At 48.5% G+C, this 20,424-nt stretch overlaps 1 protein-coding gene and 1 long non-coding RNA gene across 3 annotated transcripts; one reads left to right on the top strand and one right to left on the bottom strand.

Annotated features, from left to right (window-relative positions):
• Positions 1–3,375: 3,375 nt before the first annotated feature.
• ARC (activity regulated cytoskeleton associated protein) lies at positions 3,376–10,028 on the top strand. Its single transcript, XM_023921611.2, has 3 exons — positions 3,376–7,159; positions 7,703–7,869; positions 8,263–10,028. The coding sequence occupies exon 1, from the start codon at positions 4,402–4,404 to the stop codon at positions 5,614–5,616; it is 1,215 nt and encodes a 404-aa protein (XP_023777379.1). The 5' UTR covers positions 3,376–4,401; the 3' UTR covers positions 5,617–7,159; positions 7,703–7,869; positions 8,263–10,028.
• Positions 10,029–16,026: 5,998 nt separating this feature from the next.
• On the bottom strand, positions 16,027–20,184 carry LOC147655255 (uncharacterized). 2 transcript variants are annotated; one of them, XR_015283149.1, is made up of 3 exons: positions 16,918–20,184; positions 16,708–16,761; positions 16,027–16,257 (listed from the first exon to the last, which is right to left on the bottom strand). It is a non-coding gene; the product is annotated as an uncharacterized LOC147655255 (long non-coding RNA). The 2 variants fall into 2 exon arrangements; XR_015283148.1 differs by having other exon boundaries at positions 16,027–16,761.
• Positions 20,185–20,424: the final 240 nt, after the last annotated feature.

Genomic DNA, 20,424 nt, shown 5'->3' on the forward strand with positions numbered 1-20,424 from the left:
GATTCCGAGGAGGAACACAATGCACATCTCAGTGCACAACTGGGGAGGGACCCTGGCAGCACAGGAGGGCCCTTCAGCATCCGACAGAGCTCTTCAGAGCATGTGCAGCACAAAATCAGCTGCGCCAGAAACTTCCCCAAGTTCCTCTCGGGATCTTCCCCTTCTCACTCACCCACCAGGTTCATCTGGCTCGAAGCTCAGGCTGCTCTCTGAGAAGTGACATCTCCTGCCATAAGGTGCCTCTGAGCAGAACAGTCATCCAGATGAGGTGGAAAAGGCCTGTCAACCCAAAAAAAGCCCCAAACCAAACACATTTGCTCTAAGGCGAGGCGCAGTGAGAGGCCAGAGCCTGAGCTGATGCCAAGGGGTGAGTGCCACCAGGCTCTGGGAGCATCGTGTCCTCAGCAAGCAGTGACAGCGCTGGGGAAGGTGCCAGTGACTCAGTGTCCCTTTATTCTGGTCCTTCTCCCCTCAGGGGAAGACTCAGCTGCTGCTCACTGCCACATGCTCCTTTTGCTGCCTTTGGCTCATGTTGGCTTTTCCCCTTCTCTCTCCTCATTTTTTCTGGATCTGATCCTAACCTACGGTGCTTTAAAACTCTCCAGGAAGCTCTAGGGAGACAGCCCACGTTGACACCATCCCTGCTGAGCTATGAGATGTGGCTTTTTGCTATTTTCTCTCCTTCCCTTGCTTCATCTGAGCTCTTTTGGAGCAAACTGCTCTCCCTCATCCTCACCTCATACTTTCTTTCCACTCTTCTTGCCCCTCTCTTATCTTGACCATCCTGTGGCCACCCAGGGGACTTCTGCCTCCTCCCCGTGCTGTCCCAATCCATGGATCCTGTCCTTCCTTAACTGTCTGCCTCTCTGTGCCTGGAATCTGCCTGTCAGCCTCAAATTGCCTCTCTCCATCACCTCACTCCACATTTCCCTCCTTCCTTGGCTTCCGGCTCCCCTCTCTCCTCCTCCTCTTCCCACACACCTCGCTTTAATTAGAAATACAAAGAAAATGCTTATCACACATGTCTTAATCAGCAACTCGTTCCCCAGCAGGTCCAGAAGGAAAACCCCCATTCGTCCTCGCTTCTCCCACTTCCCCCACCACCTCCACAGAATTAGGAGGAGAGTGATTAGGGGGAGAGCTCTGTGAAAGGAGGCTGAATGTGATTAACCCAGAGACCTGGAAAAGCTGGAGGGAAGAGCCAAGAGAAACATGGTGATGTTCAGCAAGGGCTAATTCTGGAATTTCTGGGGGGAAAAAAGAGTCCCTGGCAGTAACTGACTGGGAGAACTGGACCTGGGAGTGCTCAGCAGGCTGACGATGATACGGCAGCGTGTCCTGGCAGCAAAAAATTATCCTGGATTGTGGGGGCAGAAATACAGCCAGGAGATCATGAAAGTAATTATCCCCTTCTAGTCAGAGCATTTTAAATCATATTTAGTTACTGCAATCAGGTTTGAGCCTCTTAATTAAGACAGTGATCATAGGGAATGGGTTCAGGCCACTGGGATGGTCAGAGCTGGTGCCTGGACACTGGGGAAGTGATGGCTTTGGGGGTCCCAACAGCAGTGCCCTGTACCCGTGGTAAGGTTATCAAGGAGATAGAATCAGGACCTCACCTGGCTGGTGAGAGGACAAGAGACATCAGGTCCAAATTCCAACAGGACACTCATTTTGGGTTACAAGGAAAAAAGGTTTTCCCTCTGAGCAGTCACCATCCCTGGGGTTTTCAGTATCTGAAACCATCTCAGCTGACCCAGCAACTGACTCAGCTTGGAGTAGGAGGTTGAGCTAGAAACCTCCTTAGTCCCTTTCATCCTTAATAATCCTGGGATCCTGAGACAAGAGCCAAGTGTCAAGTGAGGCCGTTCAGATCCAGAATTCCTCCCCAGCCAAAAGTAAGGGAGGAGCAAAGAGAGGCAGCAGGGCTTGGAAAGGGACTCATTTATCAGAGCAGGTTTAGGAGCCAGACTTCAGCAGGTTTCATCCCAGACTCTGGCATTTGATGGGACAAGGAGAGGCTGAAAGCGGGTCATTTTGCAGAGTTAATGCCACCCTGTATTGTCCCCATGCTATGGGTCATTTCTGGGGCTCCTGGAAAGCTCTCTGGGGAATATCTTTGCACTAATCCAGAGATACAAAGGTTGCAGAGTCTCTCATCTCTTCCTGGCAGAGCAGGTTTGAGGCAGATTCTGGGGTGCTGAGACCGCAGCATAAAAGGCTTCAGATCTGTCCCAAGCCCTCAGGTGATTGATGCTAGACTTTTTCTAAACATGGACACAGCAACCCCAAAATCTTGTGCTTAGGAAAACTGGGTGAAATTGGAGGAGTAAGCAAGGCAGAAGGCAGTCATGCAGGAAGAAGTGGCATTGGGAGGGTTGCTGGATTAGGAATTCTGTGTTACACCCTTTGGTCCCTTTCCTGCTCACTGTCCCTCCCTCCCTTCAACCAAACCAAACCCTTCCAGGTCAGCTGCTGCTGCCCTAAATATCCCTCTTGTTCCCTGAACCACCACATGCTAGGGAGCAGACACGGGACCTCCGGCACCACATGGATTTGATGGGAAAAAAGGGAATCCTGACCCCTGCCCCTCATGCCCTTCAACTTAACCACCACCAGTTTGTCATCCTGCTGTGACCAAATGCCTGGGCTCACCGGGATCTCCTTCCAGCAGAACTTCACTGAAAGACCCTCTGCCTCCTCCTCTTTTTGTTCCTCTGGGATGGCTGAATTCCCACCAGGAAGCACCCAGCCAGGAGCTTTGGGAGTGAGGAGCCATCCTAAACCTCCCTGGCACACTGCCCAGCAGCCCGAGCACAGGCAGGGCACCCCCACCCCACTGCCAACAGGCTTAAACCCCCTTTTTAGATTATCCCAATGAATCAGCATCCCACTGCCTCTGGCCACTGGCACTGGGAAGGGATGAGAAGGCCTAGATGTCCTCAGCACCTCTCTGAGGGTGTTCCGGCAGGGAAACTCTCTCGGATTAGGGAATCCTTTATCTCTGGCTTATGTAAGACCCGGAGACTCCTTTTATGGTTGGCTTTTCCTGCCTTGTCAAGAGCAAAGAACAAATGTAGCTTCATCTGCGCTGGTGGGTTGGCTCACTGATTAAGCATCTGATTCAAAGCTAAGTACAGAAAAGGCTTTTGATGGGCGGATTTAATTCGGTGTAAAAACCAGGATGTCGTCCCCCTCCCTCACCCAATATTCCCAATATTGGTTGGTCTGGAGCAATTAAGCCGCGGGAATGACTCCCACCTACCAAAGCCCGAGAAAGTCCAGAGCTCTCCAATTTGTGCTGAAGTGGCTCCTTTGAATGTTCCCCCCTCTGCTTCCCCCCTCCTTTTTGCTTTCCCTTTCTCTTCTCTCCCTCTTTTTTTTTTTTTTTTTTTTTTTTTTTTTTTCGCTGCTGATTTGCCACCATTCCCAGGAAAATCTGCATGAGGAATCAGCTCACCCTGTGTGTGTGTGTGTGTGTGTGTGTGTGCGCAGGGGGTGTGCGGGGGGCCCGTGGGCGTCTGACACACCGGATTCCTCCCCACCCCGCCCTCCCCGAGCCCTGCCAGGGGACGCATGTTAATGATGACCTTGCTGAGTAAAGAGTTGTGGAAGGAATAAAGTGTTTTTCCTGCGCTCCGAGAGGCGGAAGGTGCGATTACTCATCCATCTCTCCAACTGTCTCCAGCACCTTTCAAGCGCTTCTCGCGTCGAGTCTGGGGGCGTGAGCGAGGGGGTGGCGAGCGAGGGGAGGCTGCCAAAATCTGGGTTGCCACAGACACCGGCATCGCTTTTCCTCCAATGAACGCTGCGCTGAGAGTGCGAGAGGAGGCTGGGCACCACCCACATGTTGAGCTGCGCGGAGTATAAGTAGATGGAGGAGCCTGGACTAGTGGCAGTTCAGACAGGGAAGAGAAGCAGCTCTTCGCATCCCCAGTGAAAGCGGTTTTTGACTCACCTAGTTTGCCCGAGGAGAAATCACCCGGATTTTTGCTGCAGCTTCCAGCTTCTTTGTGCATCTCTGTGTGATTTGCTCCGGCGGGGACTTTGCGGCGTTCCAGATTCCCAGCGGGATTGGACATCTTATCCAACTCCTCTCCTTGTTCCTGGAGGATCCTGGTTCTCTCTGGGACACCCCTGAGCACGTGAGACCGGCGTTTCCAGCTTGGCACCGGGAGAAATTTGCCTACAACTCTCTCTGGGATCCACGTGGACCGACCGGCTCGCTCTGCGGTGATATCTGATTGGGTTGTGTTTGTGTCCAAAAGTCCTTGGAGGGGGGTTTAGAAGTCTCTGTGTGTCTTTCAGGAAGTGTTGTGGTGGGGATTTTTGGGATCCAGCTCTAGTGCCAGGGCTTACAACCCACTTCTTTCCGTGTTTGCCACTCGCACGGTCGGAGCCATGCAGCTGGACAATGTCACCAGCGCGGGCGTCCACTCCTTCCAGGGGCACCGTGGAGTTGCCAACAAGCCCAATGTGATCCTGCAGATAGGGAAGTGCAGGGCAGAAATGCTGGAGCATGTCCGGAGGACCCACCGGCACCTCCTGACAGAGGTCTCCAAGCAGGTGGAGCGGGAGCTGAAGGGATTGCAGAAATCCGTGGGCAAGTTGGAGAACAACTTAGAGGACCACGTCCCAACTGAAAACCAGAGGTGGAAGAAGTCCATCAAGGCCTGCCTGGCCAGATGCCAGGAGACCATTGCCCACCTGGAGAGGTGGGTCAAGAGGGAGATGAATGTTTGGAAGGAGGTCTTTTTCCGCCTGGAAAAGTGGGCTGACCGCCTGGAGTCCATGGGAGGCAAATACTGCCCTGGGGAGCAGGGCAAGCAGACGGTGTCTGTCGGGGTGGGAGGCCCAGAGATAAGGCCAAGTGAGGGGGAGATTTATGATTATGCCCTGGACATGAGCCAGATGTATGCCCTGACCCCTCCTCCCGGGGAGGTGCCCAGCATCCCCCAGGGCCACGATTCCTACCAGTGGGTCTCTGTGTCGGAGGACGCTCCTGCCTCCCCGGTGGAGACCCAGGTGTTTGAGGATCCCCGGGAGTTCTTGAGCCACTTGGAGGAATACTTAAAGCAGGTGGGTGGAACAGAGGAGTATTGGCTGTCTCAGATCCAAAATCACATGAACGGCCCAGCTAAAAAGTGGTGGGAGTACAAGCAGGACTCCGTCAAAAACTGGGTCGAGTTCAAGAAGGAGTTCCTGCAGTACAGCGAGGGAACTCTGACTAGGGATGCTATCAAAAGGGAGCTGGATTTGCCCCAGAAAGAGGGGGAGCCCCTGGATCAGTTCCTTTGGCGCAAGAGAGACCTGTACCAGACCCTCTATGTGGATGCAGATGAGGAGGAGATTATCCAGTACGTGGTAGGCACCCTCCAGCCCAAACTGAAGCGTTTCCTGAGCTACCCCCTGCCTAAGACCTTAGAGCAGCTGATCCAGAGGGGGAAGGAAGTCCAAGGCAACATGGAGCACTCTGAGGAGCCCAGCCCACAGAGGACCCCTGAGGTTCAGCCAGGAGACTCCGTGGAGACCGTGCCCCCCTCAACCACCGCCAGCCCCGTGCCGAGCAATGGGACTCAACCAGAGCCCCCCAGCCCCCCAGCCACTGTCATATGAGCTCCCCTGAGGGGCGTCTGGGTTCTGTGGAAGGGAGAAGGGGGCTTATTTAGGAAGCTTCTCCTTGGAGGGAAGTTCTGGCTGAGACGAGACCTGAGGGGTGCTCAGTCCAACAGCCCAGAGCAGAGGGATTGACTTTGCTCCTGGGGGGAGGGAGGTGGTGGGGCAGAGGCTCCTCGGGATGGGGTTGTCCCCCTCGCCCAGGCCGTGCCGTGCAGTGGTGCTGGGGACCCTGCTGGCACCACTGTGGGGAACAGCCAATTTTATGAGAATTCCCTGACAAGAAACTAGAGACAATTCCCAACTTGTGAAGCAGCCGCTCGGCAGTGGCAGCTCTCAAGGACTTCATATGAGTGCAGCAGTTGGTGGAGGGTTCCTACCCATCTGGATCTCTCTTTTTCCTTCTCTCCTCCCTCCTCTGGAGGGTGGCCCTGTCCTGAGGTGACAGCTTTCTTTTGACCCTTGCCTGTTTTTGATTAACCTCTGGGTTTCTGTTCACTTGGCAACCTCCTGCTCTTACTTGCTCCAAAGGATTAAAGTAATTTTTTGGATTATTTTTTGTTTTAAGAAGAAAAAAATCCTATTACTTCAGGAGCTGAAAGCTTTAAGAATCTGGATTACTTTCTCTGGTTTTCATTTCACTGCACCTAATACCTGCTTTAATGTGTTTCTTTTCAAGAGGCTCTTACTGGTTTACTTCCTGTCTTAGTTTCTGCTCACTCAGATTCCAGGCCACTGCAGTGCAGAGGCAAATTTCAGCCTTTCTCTGCACATTATCCTGTGCATTCAGCAGGAAACAAATTTTCTAATTAAATTCTGAGCTCATTTATTGAAGGAGCAGTCTCCTTCCTTTCAGAGAAGAGAGGGCGTTCAAGGTAGAGAGAGGAGACACCAGAGCTCTTTTTAGAGAGACTGGGGGGAGGGAAGGGAAATAAATCCTAATTCTTTGAATGAAACAAACAAACACACCCTAAATTCAGAGCAAAATATCCCCAGAGCAGCAAATCGAGTCCATGCTGATGTGTGGAGACAACAGGAGCTTTTGCCATGTAAAAGCCAAAAGAAGTGAAGAGAGTATCTGTGTGCCCCAGCACAGTTTTAGCCTGTGCATCGCTGCAATGAGTTTCTGCTCACACAGACAGACTCCAAATGCTCTTGGAAACCCTGCCACCCCTGGCCTGGAGCACCTGAGGACAGAGTGCTGTCTGCTCACAGAGAAAGAAATTCCTGCAACATCTTTGCCACAGATGGAGATGGACTTGGACTTTGTGACTTTTGCGGCAGGAAATGCTCAGCGCTTACCTTTGGCCAGTGTTTGATGTTAGGACTGAGAGAAGAAAGACATTCCTGAAGTTTGGCTCTCCAAAGCTTCCTGAGGCTGGACACATCTTTGGCATCATCTGCATCCACCACCAGACCAAATAAACAGCAGGGATGCAGCAGCAGGAGTGACCCTGGGTTGTTCCTGGCACTGCCACAGCGGTGACGTGTGGCACTGGTGGCTCAGAAGGCCTTTGCTGTGACTCCCTCCAAGAGGCTGAAGGTAAGACAGCTCTCTGGCATTCTCTCCTCACAGCTAAACTGGTCATAGGATGTCCAGCAGAAAACTTGCCCTGGGATAAAAGCTCTGCTGAAATGGGATATGAAGCACTGGGGTTGGGAGAAAGGGGAAGGGAGAGCCAGCCAAAGGGATTTTCCCTGCAGGAGTGGGGAAAGTTCCCAAAGAGGGCAGTATCTTGCACCTTCTGATTAATATGGGAAATGACTGGGAATTAATTAGTCCAGCCCCAGGACCTGTCTTGTCCTTCATGGAGAAGCTCTGGGTTTGAGTCCCCACCTGAGGCAGCACATCCCAGGTCAATGCACAGCCCAAAGGAGCTGCAGGTCAGCTCTGCATCCGTGCTGGGGGCTGGTCTCAGGAACGGTGGGAGCTCTCCTCTCACTCGTTCCCAGTTTGTCAACAGCTCTGTGTGCAGGGAAAGGAGCATTTCTCACGAATGACCCGGGCTGAGTGACGGGGGAGTGGGAGTCACTGCTGAGGATGAGCTGGCCGTGTATTACAAGCTTTGTCTCCTCTTGCTTACAGTGACTCACTCAGATCCTCCTCTGAGAAGGAATCACTTTGCAGCATGCAGCACTTGGGAGGAAAGCCACAGAAAAAGCTGCAAAACAAAGGTCCCAACACCAGACCTGCTCTCAGGACCCTCAGCCACCAACTGCCAGACCCACCACCTGAAGGAAAGACTGGCACAGGTAATTACATCCTGTATTACCCTGTGGGCCTTCCTTAATCTCCCCAGTGCCCTGACCTGAGATGTTGAACAGACAAAGGTGCAAACGCCTGTGCTGGTGTTGAAACCTCAGTCTCAGGGGCTGCAGCAGCCTGGCACAGCCAGAGAGGTGGGATTTCAGCTGCTTGGTGTCAGAACCCAAGCACCAGCCTCAATAATTGATGCTGTAGGGACTGCACATCTTGGCTTTCCCTTGGCTGGACCATGGGCAAATCCTTAAACCCCAACACCTGGTGGGTCCTCGGGGCTGCAGGCACAGCAACATTTGATCCCAACTCCTGAGAATTCCCCCTTACTCCCCACTTCAAAAATCTAATCAGAGTTGGTGCATTTTTATTTTTTTTCCCTTTTCCAGCAATCCCTGATGCTGTTGCTGAGATTCCTTCTCTGTGTCCAAGAGCTTTCCCAGGGAAGAAGAAAGTGCTGCAGGAAGACAGAGGGCAAATCATGCACCAAAGAGCCTCCCATGCAGTGCAATGCCATGTTCAAGGTGCTGAGAGCCAGAATGAAGCAAGGAAGCTGCTTCCAACAGGACAAAGAAGAGCCTGAGCTGGTCCAGGTACTCCAAGCACAGAAGAAAGTGCTGAGAATTGAAAGAGAGGCCAGAAGAGAAGAACCGAGTCCAGGCTTTGGGGACAGCAGGGATGCTGGGCTCGTGCTGTGACTGTCTGTGGAGAGGATTCCGCACCTCTGCAATCTGGGGCCGCTGGACTCACCTAAAGAAATCTTCACTAGATTGTGATCCTCAGTGAAAAAAAAACTTTCCTGATTAACTTTGCCAGGGGGCTGATCCTGCCTTGGCTACGAACCCTCCCCACTGGCCATGCTGTAACTCACCTCTCCTGAGTCGAGGGTAGCTTCATTTCATGCGGGTATCAGTTCCAAACCTCAAAGGGCTCCCGGAGTTTGGAGAAGCATCCCACGCTCCAGATGCTTGTCTGAACTGTTGGAGCCTGCACATCTGGGCCAGCTGTCTTGCCAGCAAGGAGCCTTGTGAGACAGCAGGAGCTCTCTGGGTCTGCATGGGCCAGAGTTACTGCAAGAACTGGGGTTCTTGTGCTGGCTTTGGAGTGACTGCTTCCATCCAGACCCAGGGAGCCCAAAAAGAGCTCAAATGAGCTGGACAAGACAGTTTTGGTTCATCTCTCAGCCGAAGAGGTCCAGTTGGTTCCTCTCTCTTCCAGAGCCAACTGTCCTGTGTGTGTGTGTGTGTGTGTGTGTGTGTGTCAGTGTGGGGGGTGTGTGTGTTGAGCAAAAAAAATCCACATTATTTAAATTCTGTGGTGTTTTGTTGCATTTGAATTAAGCCAGAGGGACTTAAAGTACATTCCAACAAGGCTCAGCAAAAATGTTCAGGACTGGAAAATTCCATAAAACCATGTAAAGGCAGATTCCCGGGTATCATCTTAAGGTCTAAATGACATTTGATTTTGAGGTGCTTAATTTCCAGAGTCTCTTCCAAGGGACTAGACTGCCTCAATAGGCATTTTATTTTTCCTGCTTTTTTAGGGAATTAGCCTGTCTGTGCTACTTGGTCATTTGGTCCTGAGGTTTTTACATTTTCAGCTGGCTTTTTGGAGTGTGCAGAACTGAATCTCCTGGACTGATTTGATTTCAATTGTTGCTCCCAGCAAATTGGAGCTTTACTTGTAGCACCCTGGTTTTTATTACCAGCCTCTCCAGGAAGGACTGGTAGTTTATTTTCCTGGGGCAGAGTCAGATGAATGAGAAGCGTGGATGTATTGTACCTCTGGAACTTTAGCAGATTTCAGCCACTGCATTTTTTCCTCCCTAGGCGATTTTACATTTACTGATGAAAACTACTTTAGAGTTTTTATTTTTACTAGAGATATTATTAATTAAAAATGACCTTGTACAAGAGGCAAACACGTCGAGTCGCTGCAGGTTGTAGGGGTTGAAGCCAAAAGGTCTTTGTAAGCCGACATCACCTGCCCTGGATCTGACTGGATCAGGCAGTTTATTCCTCATGTGTCATGTTGGAGTTACAAGATCACACCAAGCCACTAGAGCCTGTCAGTAGAATAGTGCTACACTCGATTTGCTATTGTAGCAAAGCCTTTTGTAGATTTATACAATAAAACTTTGAAATATCTGCTTCAATTGCTTCCTGCCTCATCTTTCTTCCTTGGTCTGTGGGTGACTCAAGTATCTGCTGCCCTCTGAAAACTTGGGGTTGTTGGGGTTACCTGGCTTATGAAAATCTTTCTTCTCAGCAAAAGCATGTGGTTGACATGACAGTAAAATGCACTGAGTTGTTCAGACCCTAAATCTGAGTCAGATGTAGCCCATGAGGTTGGGAGAAGTGGCCCTTTGTGGGATTTGGATCTTGTTGGGTACAGCTGAGAGAAGGACCTTTGAAATGAGGACAATCACATTCCCACCTATGTCTGAGAAGTTCACAGAAGAGCTGAGGCAAGACAGGACAAAGTAAAGAAACTAAACCTCAGTCAGCTCTATTTGACAGCCAGGGAGCCTTTGTGGGTGGGAAGCACCCACACCCAGCAGAGTCCCAGGAGCTGGGATTTGTTGTCTGTTGCATTCTCAATTCCTTGGGTTCGTTACCTCTAAAACATCCCGGGGTTAATCAGGCTGGAGTCAGGGAACACAACGGGAGAGAAGCTCAGGGTGTTTTAAACTGAAATGTTTGTTTTTAGCAATAGATTGATTCCTGGCCCCAAAGGTGTTCAGCCCAGGGATAAAGGAGTCTGTCTCTGCAAATCCTTTTCCAGAAGAATCTTTGCATTCAGATGGATTTAGCCACATTCCCTGCTCCATCCCTGGCCTTTCTCCAATGAAGGAAAACAGTCCAGGGTGGGATGCAACTGGCAATGTGGACCATCCACTTGGATGGGTCAGCTGGAGAAACAAAAGGAGTAATTCCATTTACTTCAGGGATTAAATGCTCAATGGACTTCCCAGACATCCTTTTTGAGCTCAAATTGGAGAGGCAGAGATGATCTGAAGGCCAAAGGTGCCTCAGGGAGAGCTGCTGACCTTGGAGTCTCCATCTCTTTGCTGCTCATTCAACCACAAACTCTTGGCAAGAGTGAGAAGGAAATTTTGATGGTGCAATTTGGTTCCACAACTGAACTTTGTGCCCTTAAGTGCCAGAATCAGCAAACAAGCGGGGGAAAAAAAAAATACTTGAGGGGAAAGACCAGTGACAAAAGTTCATCCAGTGTCACCCCAACCTGTGAAGCTACAGGTGAGCAGGTTTAGACTTTTCATCGTCTATGGACATGGCCAAAAATGCCATGAACAACCTGATCCTTGCAGAACAAAACAGCAAGATCTGCACCAACCCTGCCAGAGTTCAAAAGTGTTTGGACAACACTCTCAGGCACCTGATGGGATTTTTGGGGTGTTCTGTGCAGGGCCAGGAGCTGTATTTGCTGATCCTTGTGGGTCCCTTCCAATTCAGGAAATTCGAGGGTACTGAGCTCAGCTGGAGGTGCTGAGCTCTTCCAGCAGAGGGGGGCAGAACTCCACTGTACACTGTGGGAATTAAAACCAGGAAAAACACTAAAGAGGGGAAAATCTGTCCTTGTCATCATCCATCCCCACACGGCCCGTTCCCATAGGACACAAGATCAGGGGTTGCTTCCTTGAGGGAGGTCTGAGAGAATGAGGAAAGAGAGGTTGTGTGGAGAAAGGATGAGGACTGATGGCCAAAACTACGCTGGAGGAACATGGACAGGATGGGGATGGGATGTGGGAAAGGAAGGTGAGGCTGGAAAATGCCTGTCTCTACCAGGTAGAGGTAAACTCATAAGATTTCCAATTTTGTCCCAGAGTCTTCCAGGTTTGACTGTAATCATTATTTTTTCTTTCTGACAGTTTCAGATGAAAATCCCTAGAGAGTTATTGGACCTGCTCTCATTAATTAATGAAAAAATGCCTTATTACTGCTCCTGGCTCTCAGAGTCGGGCATCACCTGGAGTAGATGCAGCCCAGCAATGGATTAACTGCCTCAAACTATTGAAATCCCCTTCAAGATCAGAATGGGAACCATCCCTGTGTTTTCTGGGACAAGATGCGAAACACAGAGGTATTCACAGAGGAAACAGCCTTGAGCTGCACCAGAAGTGGGTTCAGATATTAGGAAATGATTCCTCACTGGAAGGGTGGTCAGGCATCGGAACACTCTGGATTCACCATCCCTAGGAGTGCCCAAAAGCTTTGTGGTGTGGCACTTGGGGACAGGGTTTATCTGGCCATACTAGCCTAATGGTTGGACTCAAAGGTTTTCCTTCTCAAAACTCAAAAGGTTTTTTTCTCAAAGGTCTTTTCCAACTGTAGTGATTCCATGATTCCATAAATAGTGGAGAAGTGGAAAATGAGAAATGAGAAAGCATGAGAAAAACATCATTAATTCTTGATAATTTTTACTTGATGATTTTTGTTTTCTTCTTCCTTTCTTGTGACTGGACTGATGGGCTCCTTAATTTGCTTATTCAGGACAGCTTAAAGAAGGAGCCAAGATGGACCTATTGCACATACAAATTATTTTATAGAATCATAGAATGATTTGAATTGGAAGGGATCTTAAAGATTATCCAGTTCCACACCCCTGCCATGGGCAGGACCACCTTCCACTAGACCAGATTGCTTTATTTCCTTTTTTTTTCCTCTATTTTTAGCCTCTTTTTGTCTTTTATCTCCTTTTTTAATCAAAGACATTGCACCATCCGGTGATGTAAATCATATTTATTGACTTTCCAGGCAGGCCTTGTGTGTCTGTGTGCAGAGTCCAACTGCTCCCCTGGATCTCCTTTTTCCACGTAATTAAGGGAGGCTGTGAAATTTCCATTATTGACACAACGGGCTCTAATGGCTTCACTTATCACATCCAAACTGCTCTGGTGGGCGTTGGGTGCTCCCTCCCATCATGGAGTGGGATCCTGCAGCACTCGTTTGTACCAAGGATGAGCTGCAGGCAGGTTTTGTGTTTTTACAGCTGATTTTTAATCACTAGGAATTGAAAGGAGGGTTGCTGTGTACATCCGGCTTGATTCTTGACACAGTTTGTGGTGATTTTTATGGAAGACACGGCCACTTTCAGGGCTTTTATAGGATATATTTAGGGATTTTTAGGATCCTGTTAAATGAAAGTGAGCTGGCAGTGTCGGTGTGGTTTTCAGTCATTTCATCTTGGATGTTTATCAACTTTCAGCTTGTGAATTCACATGCTTCTAGAAGGAGCTGGAGTGGGAATTTTACAAGGGCATGGCATGGTAGGACAAGGGGAATGACCCTTAAATTTAGATGGGACATGGGGAAAAATTCTTCCATGTGAAGGTGGGGAGGCCCTGGAATGGAATTCCCAATAGCTGGAAGTGTCCAAGACCATTTGGACAGGGATTTGAGAAACCTGGTCCAGTGGAAGGTGTCCCTGCCCATGGAAGAAGCTGGAATGAGGTGATCTCTCAGGTCACTTCCAGCCCAATCCATTTTCCAATCCTATGGATTTATATCCTGCTAAACCAGGGATTCCCAAGCTCACTAAAAGCCTTCATGTTTCTGATATGGAGTTGATGAGTTCTTCCATCCCTCCCACATGTGCTCAGACAACACTGTATTTAAAAAGAATTGAAATAATGTAGAAAATCATATTTTTTCAGTCCTGAATCTTACAGAACCACTTGGTGGCATAAAGTGTTTTGTATTTTTTCTGAAGTAATCGAATCTTGACATTTTCAAAATGAGCTTTTTGACTTCTTTCTGAAAAACACCACTTAAAAACTGACTTCAACTTGAATAAAAAAAAAAAAAAAACAAAAGAAAGAAAGAAAAAAGTAAGGAAAAGGTTAGAAAGCTCAAAAAAGAAGTGGAATTTACTGTTTTGGGACTCTGAGGCTTGTGCTGAGTTGGTGCAAGAAGAAATGTCTTTTTCCACCTTCATTTTAATTGACTGAAACATCAGGAGAGTTTCTCATCTGACCTGACTTTGCCCAATTTTGCCCTCTCCTGATTTGATTATTCAGCTGTATAAACTCAGATATTTCCCTTGGTGCAGGATTTCCACTCTCTGTGCTCTTCTGCTGTAGGAATTTCAGGGACTTGGGATATTCTGAGTGTCACTGGAATGGTGTGAAACCCTTCCTCACCCAGAACACATTTTCACAACAGGGTCAAGGGATAATCCCTCTTTGTGACCAGGATTACAAAACCTGTGTTACACACTTGGAGAATTGCAAACCCAGTTGAGGGCCCAAATTCACTGACAAATTTGACAGCAGGAAAAAATCCAAACTTCAGGTTTTTTACCTTAAATAACAGCCTTAAAATCTGTCCTAGGTTTGGGCAGTGATGTCAGGGCAGTGCTTGAGGAAGTCTGTGCTGATCACAGAATCCCAGAATGGCCTGAGTTGGAAAGAACCTCCAAAATCACCTCATCCACCATCCCAGGTTGCTCCAAGCCCCATCCAACCTGGCCTTGGACACTTCCAGGGATCCAGGGGCAGCCACAGCTTCTCTGGGAAACCTGTGCCAGGGCCTCCCCACCCTCACAGAGAATAATTCTTCCCAACATCCCTTCTAAATCTACCCTCTGGCAATTTAAAGCCATTCCCCTTCTTCTGTCCCTCCAACTGCTTCTCCAAAGTCCCTCTCCAGCTCTCCTGGAACCCCTTCAGGCCCTGGAAGTAAGGTCACAGTAAGGTGACCTTGGTGGTGGCCCCAGCAGTTCTGGGTTAAAATGTTGGATTCAATGATCTTGGAGGTCTTTTCCCACCTAAACAATTCCATGATTCTCCAATCACAGAAAGACCATCAACTCTTTAGTGCAACCTGCACTCCCTGCAGTCCTAGAGTCACTGGGGACATTCCAGATGGTGTTTCCTGGTTTTCCAGAGGAGGCAGAGGCTGAGGCTGGAGAGAGGGATTTGCTCAATATCCAAGGGTGAGGCAGGAAGGAAAAGTGCCTGCAGACCCCTCTGTTGTGTGTAGGACCCCCACCAACATCCTGTTTTCAGAGCTCACACCTACCTCGTTCAGAGCTTCCCCATTTCCTGGTGTGGAAAATGAGGGGCACAGCTGAACTGTGAGTGCTGGAAGCAGAGGACAGGGTGGCCTTTCCCAGAAAACAACTCCACTGCTTCTCTGTACTTCTCAGTTTCCTCAAAAATCACCATTTTTTCCCCTCATGTTCAGCAAAGGTTCCTAAATCTCCTTTTAGTCAAGTAAAGGAGACACCAATTCATTATTTCCCAAAGATTTTTGTCCCTGAGGACTCCCCTACACAGAGAGTTCCAGGAAAGCAAATCCAAACTGAACTGAGGCATGGCCGTGTTGGAAATTACTTGGAAGACTTTCAGACCTGTGTCTTCAATCTATTTCAGAATTAAAGTGACCTGAATGCAGCGTGGTTCACTTGCCTTCAGCTTGATCAGAAAGGCGTGTCTGGGAATGAATTAAGCTTGGCTGAATTAATGCCACCTTTGATCCTCATTAAGTTTGGACACCCAGGCGTTTAGGCCAGCCTAAATTCTTCCACCTTCAAAGCCAGTGCTGAAGGCTGAGGCAAGGCTGGAAATCTGCACAGAAACTGCTGGAAAAACATCTAGGCTGAGATAATGTTTTTTTCTAAAACCTGTCACCAGCAAATTCTGCTCCGTGGCACAATGGACATTTTTCTGGGAACCACAGAATGGCTGGAGAGACCTGGGATAGTGGAGGTGTCCCTGCCCATGGCAGGGTTTGGAATGAGATCATCCTGAAGGTCCCTCCCAACCCAAATTATTCCATGATTCTCTAATACTGAGAGAGCAGGCATCTTGTCTTTCCCACTGATCCATGAGTGCCTGTCCAGAACAAGACCTCTCAAATATTCCCAGACTTTGCTGACCAGCAGGACATTCCACAGCATCACAGTCATTCCAAATGAAATTCAAGTTAAACCTCACTTCAGCACAGACTGATGCAGCTTCACACAACCTCAGCAACTGAAGTGGCAGAGAAATGCCACGAAAATCCAGGAAATGTTGCTTCCTCTACACCTTTCCTACACGAGTTTGGAACAGCTGCTAAATGTCTTTTATTAATTTAATTTAATTTAAATGTCACATAGAACCTAGCAAAATCATGCAAAAATTTACATTTTTCCTCACAATCTTCACTGGATTTTTTATTTATTTTCTTTAAGTCAGGTTAGATGAAGAGGGTGATGTTGCCTTCTCGACCAAGACACCAAGAGGATGAAAAACAGGGGTATAAATACAACTGATTTCTCATGGAACCACCACAGGAAGTCTGGGATGTTTTTCACCGGTGTCAGCAGAAATCACTGCATCCTCTCCAGCAAAAGACTGGAGCTGTGCTGGCTAAAATCTGCAGTGTGACACAGGGCCCAGGAGAAAGGAAATCAAACAGGGGAAGTCTGCCTGGTGAGGTTATTTTGAATTCCTTTGACCCAGTGAACTCAGGCAGAGCTGCCTCTCCAGGAACTGGACATGTTTAGGGCCTGTTTTCCAAAATCAGCATCCCATGGATGTGATATCAGCTCTGTTTGCCATCCAAGAAAGAAAAAGCTCCATTCATTGGACCCAAGCCATACCAAACTCTCCAATGTGTTCAGGGCACAGAAGAAAAATCAAAATTTCTGCCCCTTTCCACACTGATGTGGCTTTAGGCATCCACCTTTTTCTGCTTTTGTGAAGGATTCTCCCCACAGCTCACAAAGTCATTGCTTAATCTGGATTTCCTTGAAATTCTGACTATCAGAAGAAATCAAGGAATTTTGTTTTCCCTCCCTGCTCAGCCATTTGTCTGCAGCTTTACCTGTTTGCTGAAATCTGGGTGTGATCACAGAGTCCAAAGCTGCCAATCCAGCACCTTTGCCAGGGCATGAGAAAAGTTTAGGGGGGAAAAAATAAAAAAGCAATAATGAATTATTCTCAAAATAAATAAAATAAGGAAGCCCTGAAATGCTCTGCCATGAAGGAGTTTAATAAACATTCAGAGCTTGTTCCTGTGTTGCTGAGGCTTTACCTCTCAGAAAGTACATGTCAATCAGGATTTTCTCTGCTGGAACCCAAATCTCTATGGAAACCAAAAGGAGGTGACGGTGCCTATGGAGAGGTTTTCTGCATAGATTCCCATCCTCACAGTTTACATTTGATGGGGATTTTATTGCCACCGTAGGTCTGGAAAAGATAAATGTTTTATCTTCCTTGGGCTGCAGATTCTGACATTGTTCCCTCTCCTTCCTTCTCCCTCCTCCAGCCTCAGTCAATGAATCCTTTGGTTTAACTTATTTACTGCCACATTAGGAAAGATTAAATTATTGAAGTAGGTGAAAAACGAATCTGATCCAATGGATGCCCTCCACAGAGGATGTCAGGATCTAATGAGGATTTTCAGCCTCACAGGATGGATTTGAACAGGGAGGTGCAAGCAGAGGGGATATTTGGGAGTAGACAGGGGCTCCACTGCAGCACAAGTGTTTGTGGGAGAATGTGATATAAAGAAGTTTTTCAACTGAAAAAGTATTAGATCCTGACTTCATTCAGCCCTGACTTCTTGGAAACACCGCCCCAAATTTTCCTGTCAGGCAGCTGATCTCAGAACCCTCCAGCATCTCATCCTGAGCATCCCAGAAGAGCATCCTGCTCACATTTCCTTTTCTTGCCAGAAGCCAAGCCAGGAAACAAAGCCCTCGGAGCTGCTCTGTGGGTGGGTGTTTTCCCTTTCTCTTTTCTTGCTCAGTTTCCAGCTCTTGAGCGAGTAAAAAGAGAAATTGGTGAGTTATTCGACATCTGAGGAGCCAAAGGGGTGAATTCACCACTGGAAAAAAGTTCAGGAGTTGTTCTGTGCCTGCCATGGTGGAGCCTGGGGTTTGAAATGGAGTTTGGCTGTGCATGGGGTGGGAAGATTGGAGAGAGATCTTCAAATCTAAAAGCTCCCACACAGAGAATATGAGGAGGGCAGAGCTGGGGGGTGCCAAGGGAGCATGGAGGGGACAGAGTGAAGGGTCAAGGGACAGATAATAAATATTTTCAAAATAAATAAAATAAGGAAGACCTGAAATGTTCTGCCATGAAGGAGGATATATCTAGATGGATATAAAAAGCACCGTGATGTGGCCGTGACGACTGTGCAGTGAAAGTGGAGGTGAGAAACCACGAGGAGCTTGGCCCTGCTCCTCACAGAGTCATTAAATCCCTGCCAAAAACCAACTGCAAATCAACAGGAGCTGGGGTAGGGGTTTAATAAATGTCCCTGCAGGAGATACTGGGAATAGTGTCAGCTCTGAATCCTGCTGCTTGTTGGGCTGTAAATATGATCCACAAGCTGTCCCCTGCTGGTGAAGATTTCCCTGCAGCTCATCCCCTGCCATGGGAAGGGAAGTGGCCACCCACCCATTGCTGTGTTACTGCCTGAAAGTGCCAGAGGTTTTCATGGAATCAGAATTGGAAGGGACCTTGGAGACCATCTTGCTCCAAGCTTTCTGCCATGGGGCATCTTCCACTAGACCAAAACCTCATCCAACCTGGCCTTGGACACCTCCAGGGATGGAGCAGTCACAGCTTCTCTGGGCTACATCTGCCAGGGCCTCAGCACCCTCCCAGGGAACAATTCTGTCCCATTATGACATCTATCTCTGCCCTCTGATAGTGGGAAGCCATTCCCTGTGTCTTGTCCCACCATCTCTTGTCCAAAATCCCTCTCCAGCTCTCCTGGAGCCCCTTCAGGATATTTAAGATATCCCAGGACCTGTTCTCCAAGTGGAACATCCCAGCTCTCCCAGCCTGGCTCCAGAGCAGAGGGGCTCCAGCTCTCTGAACATCTCCATGGCCTTCTCTGGACTTGCTCCAACAGATTTTGTTCTGGCAAATTCAGTGGCATTGCAGAGGAAATTCCAGGAAGCTCCATTTCATCCAGGAATGATATTGTCCTGCTGCTTTATAGGAACATCATTTATGGCACACTGCAACTCACAAATCATGTCCTACACTGTTTTTAGAGCTCTTCAAGTGGTGGAGACCTCACATTTTCTTAATTAACTTCTTTTTCCACTGTCTGGAGAGAGCAAGGCCCCTTCCTGCTTGCAGAAGCCTTTTCTGTTCTGGGAGTTTCAGAAAATGGGAAATTGGGTTGTAGAAATTGGTGTAAAGTTTCTCCAGATTCCTTCCTGTGACTGACACTCTCAGATACAGGAGGTTCATTTTGGCTCCTTCCCCTTCCACTGATTAGATTGTCCATGCAACCATGCTGTAAACAAGGCTGCTGTTCTGACCCTTCATGTTGATGTTAATAAACATATAAAATACTTTCTGCACCAGGAGTTTCTCCTTGCACACCCCTTTTTTGTCTGATCTGTCCTCCCACTCATCAGTGTTATTTCTCACGCAGTAATTCCCTGTTTTAAACTTTAGAAATGTCTCTGCTCCACTTGGACCTGTCCTGTGTCTCCTCAGTCGGTGCTTGCCCAGACAGAGCTGCTGCCACGGGCTTGCATTTTGCTGATGGAATATCTGACGTCACCATCCATGATTTTGGAATCCATGATTTTGTCTATACCCTACAATTAAATCTCTCTCTGTTGTCATAATTTACACCCTTTTGGGACCTCAGAGACTGAGCTTTTCCCTTTCAAAATCTGAATTTCAATGAGACGATTCCATCATGGCAAGGACCACACCTGAAAAGAATTCCCCAGCTCCCACCTGCATCTCTTTCCTGGGAATATTCCTCTGTCCGTGCCTTTGCTGGGACTCTTTTCCGAACGCCCAAGCTGAGTTTTTTCCAACCGATACATTCTCAAACAGCAGCGCAGAGAGATTTCCGGTGGGGGTGAGCTCAGATCTGCGCTTAGGGAATGATCTGCACCCCGGGATGTGTGAAAAAATGCAGGAGCCAAGTTGTTCGTGAGGCAGGACGCTGCTGAGAGTGCAAGGGACACGAATGGCTTGGGGAGCTAAATGAGATCCGAGAGCTTCCATGGCTGCTGTTGCTACGGAGACGCTTCCCTGGCATCTGCATAACGAGCACTCCCCTGCCATTAACTCGGGGAGAAATGAGGCTCCCAGGTACCAAGTGATGAGGAGACAGAAAGACAGAGCCGGAATTTTAAGAGGGAAAACACTCTCAGAGGCTTCAGCAACCAAACAAATCCAACGCTCCTCACACATGCGTGGGATTGAGGAGGGGTTTCCACACTGGTGCTGTTCTCGTGTGATGGAGCCTCTGAGCCAAATGCAGAGTGAGGATGATGAAGAGAGATCTGAACCAATTTAATTTTATTTTTTTTTCCCTGCATACAGCAAATATATATAGGTCAGGAGATGACATTCTCTGCATTTGGGTGGGGTTTGTCTTTTCTACTCTTCCCAGCAGGAATTCTATGCCATGAGCTATTTGGGGGGCTAAGAAAGAGGGAGCATAAAATTATCAAACACTTTGGGTTGGAAGAGATCTTAAAGATCATTCACCTGCCCTGCAAAGGGACACCTTCCACTAGACCAGGCTGCTCAGAGGCCCATCCAACCTGGCACT

Source organism: Cyanistes caeruleus, chromosome 1, assembly GCF_971803275.1.
Source record: "Cyanistes caeruleus chromosome 1, bCyaCae1.hap1.1, whole genome shotgun sequence".
Classification (NCBI taxonomy): Eukaryota; Metazoa; Chordata; class Aves; order Passeriformes; family Paridae; genus Cyanistes; species Cyanistes caeruleus.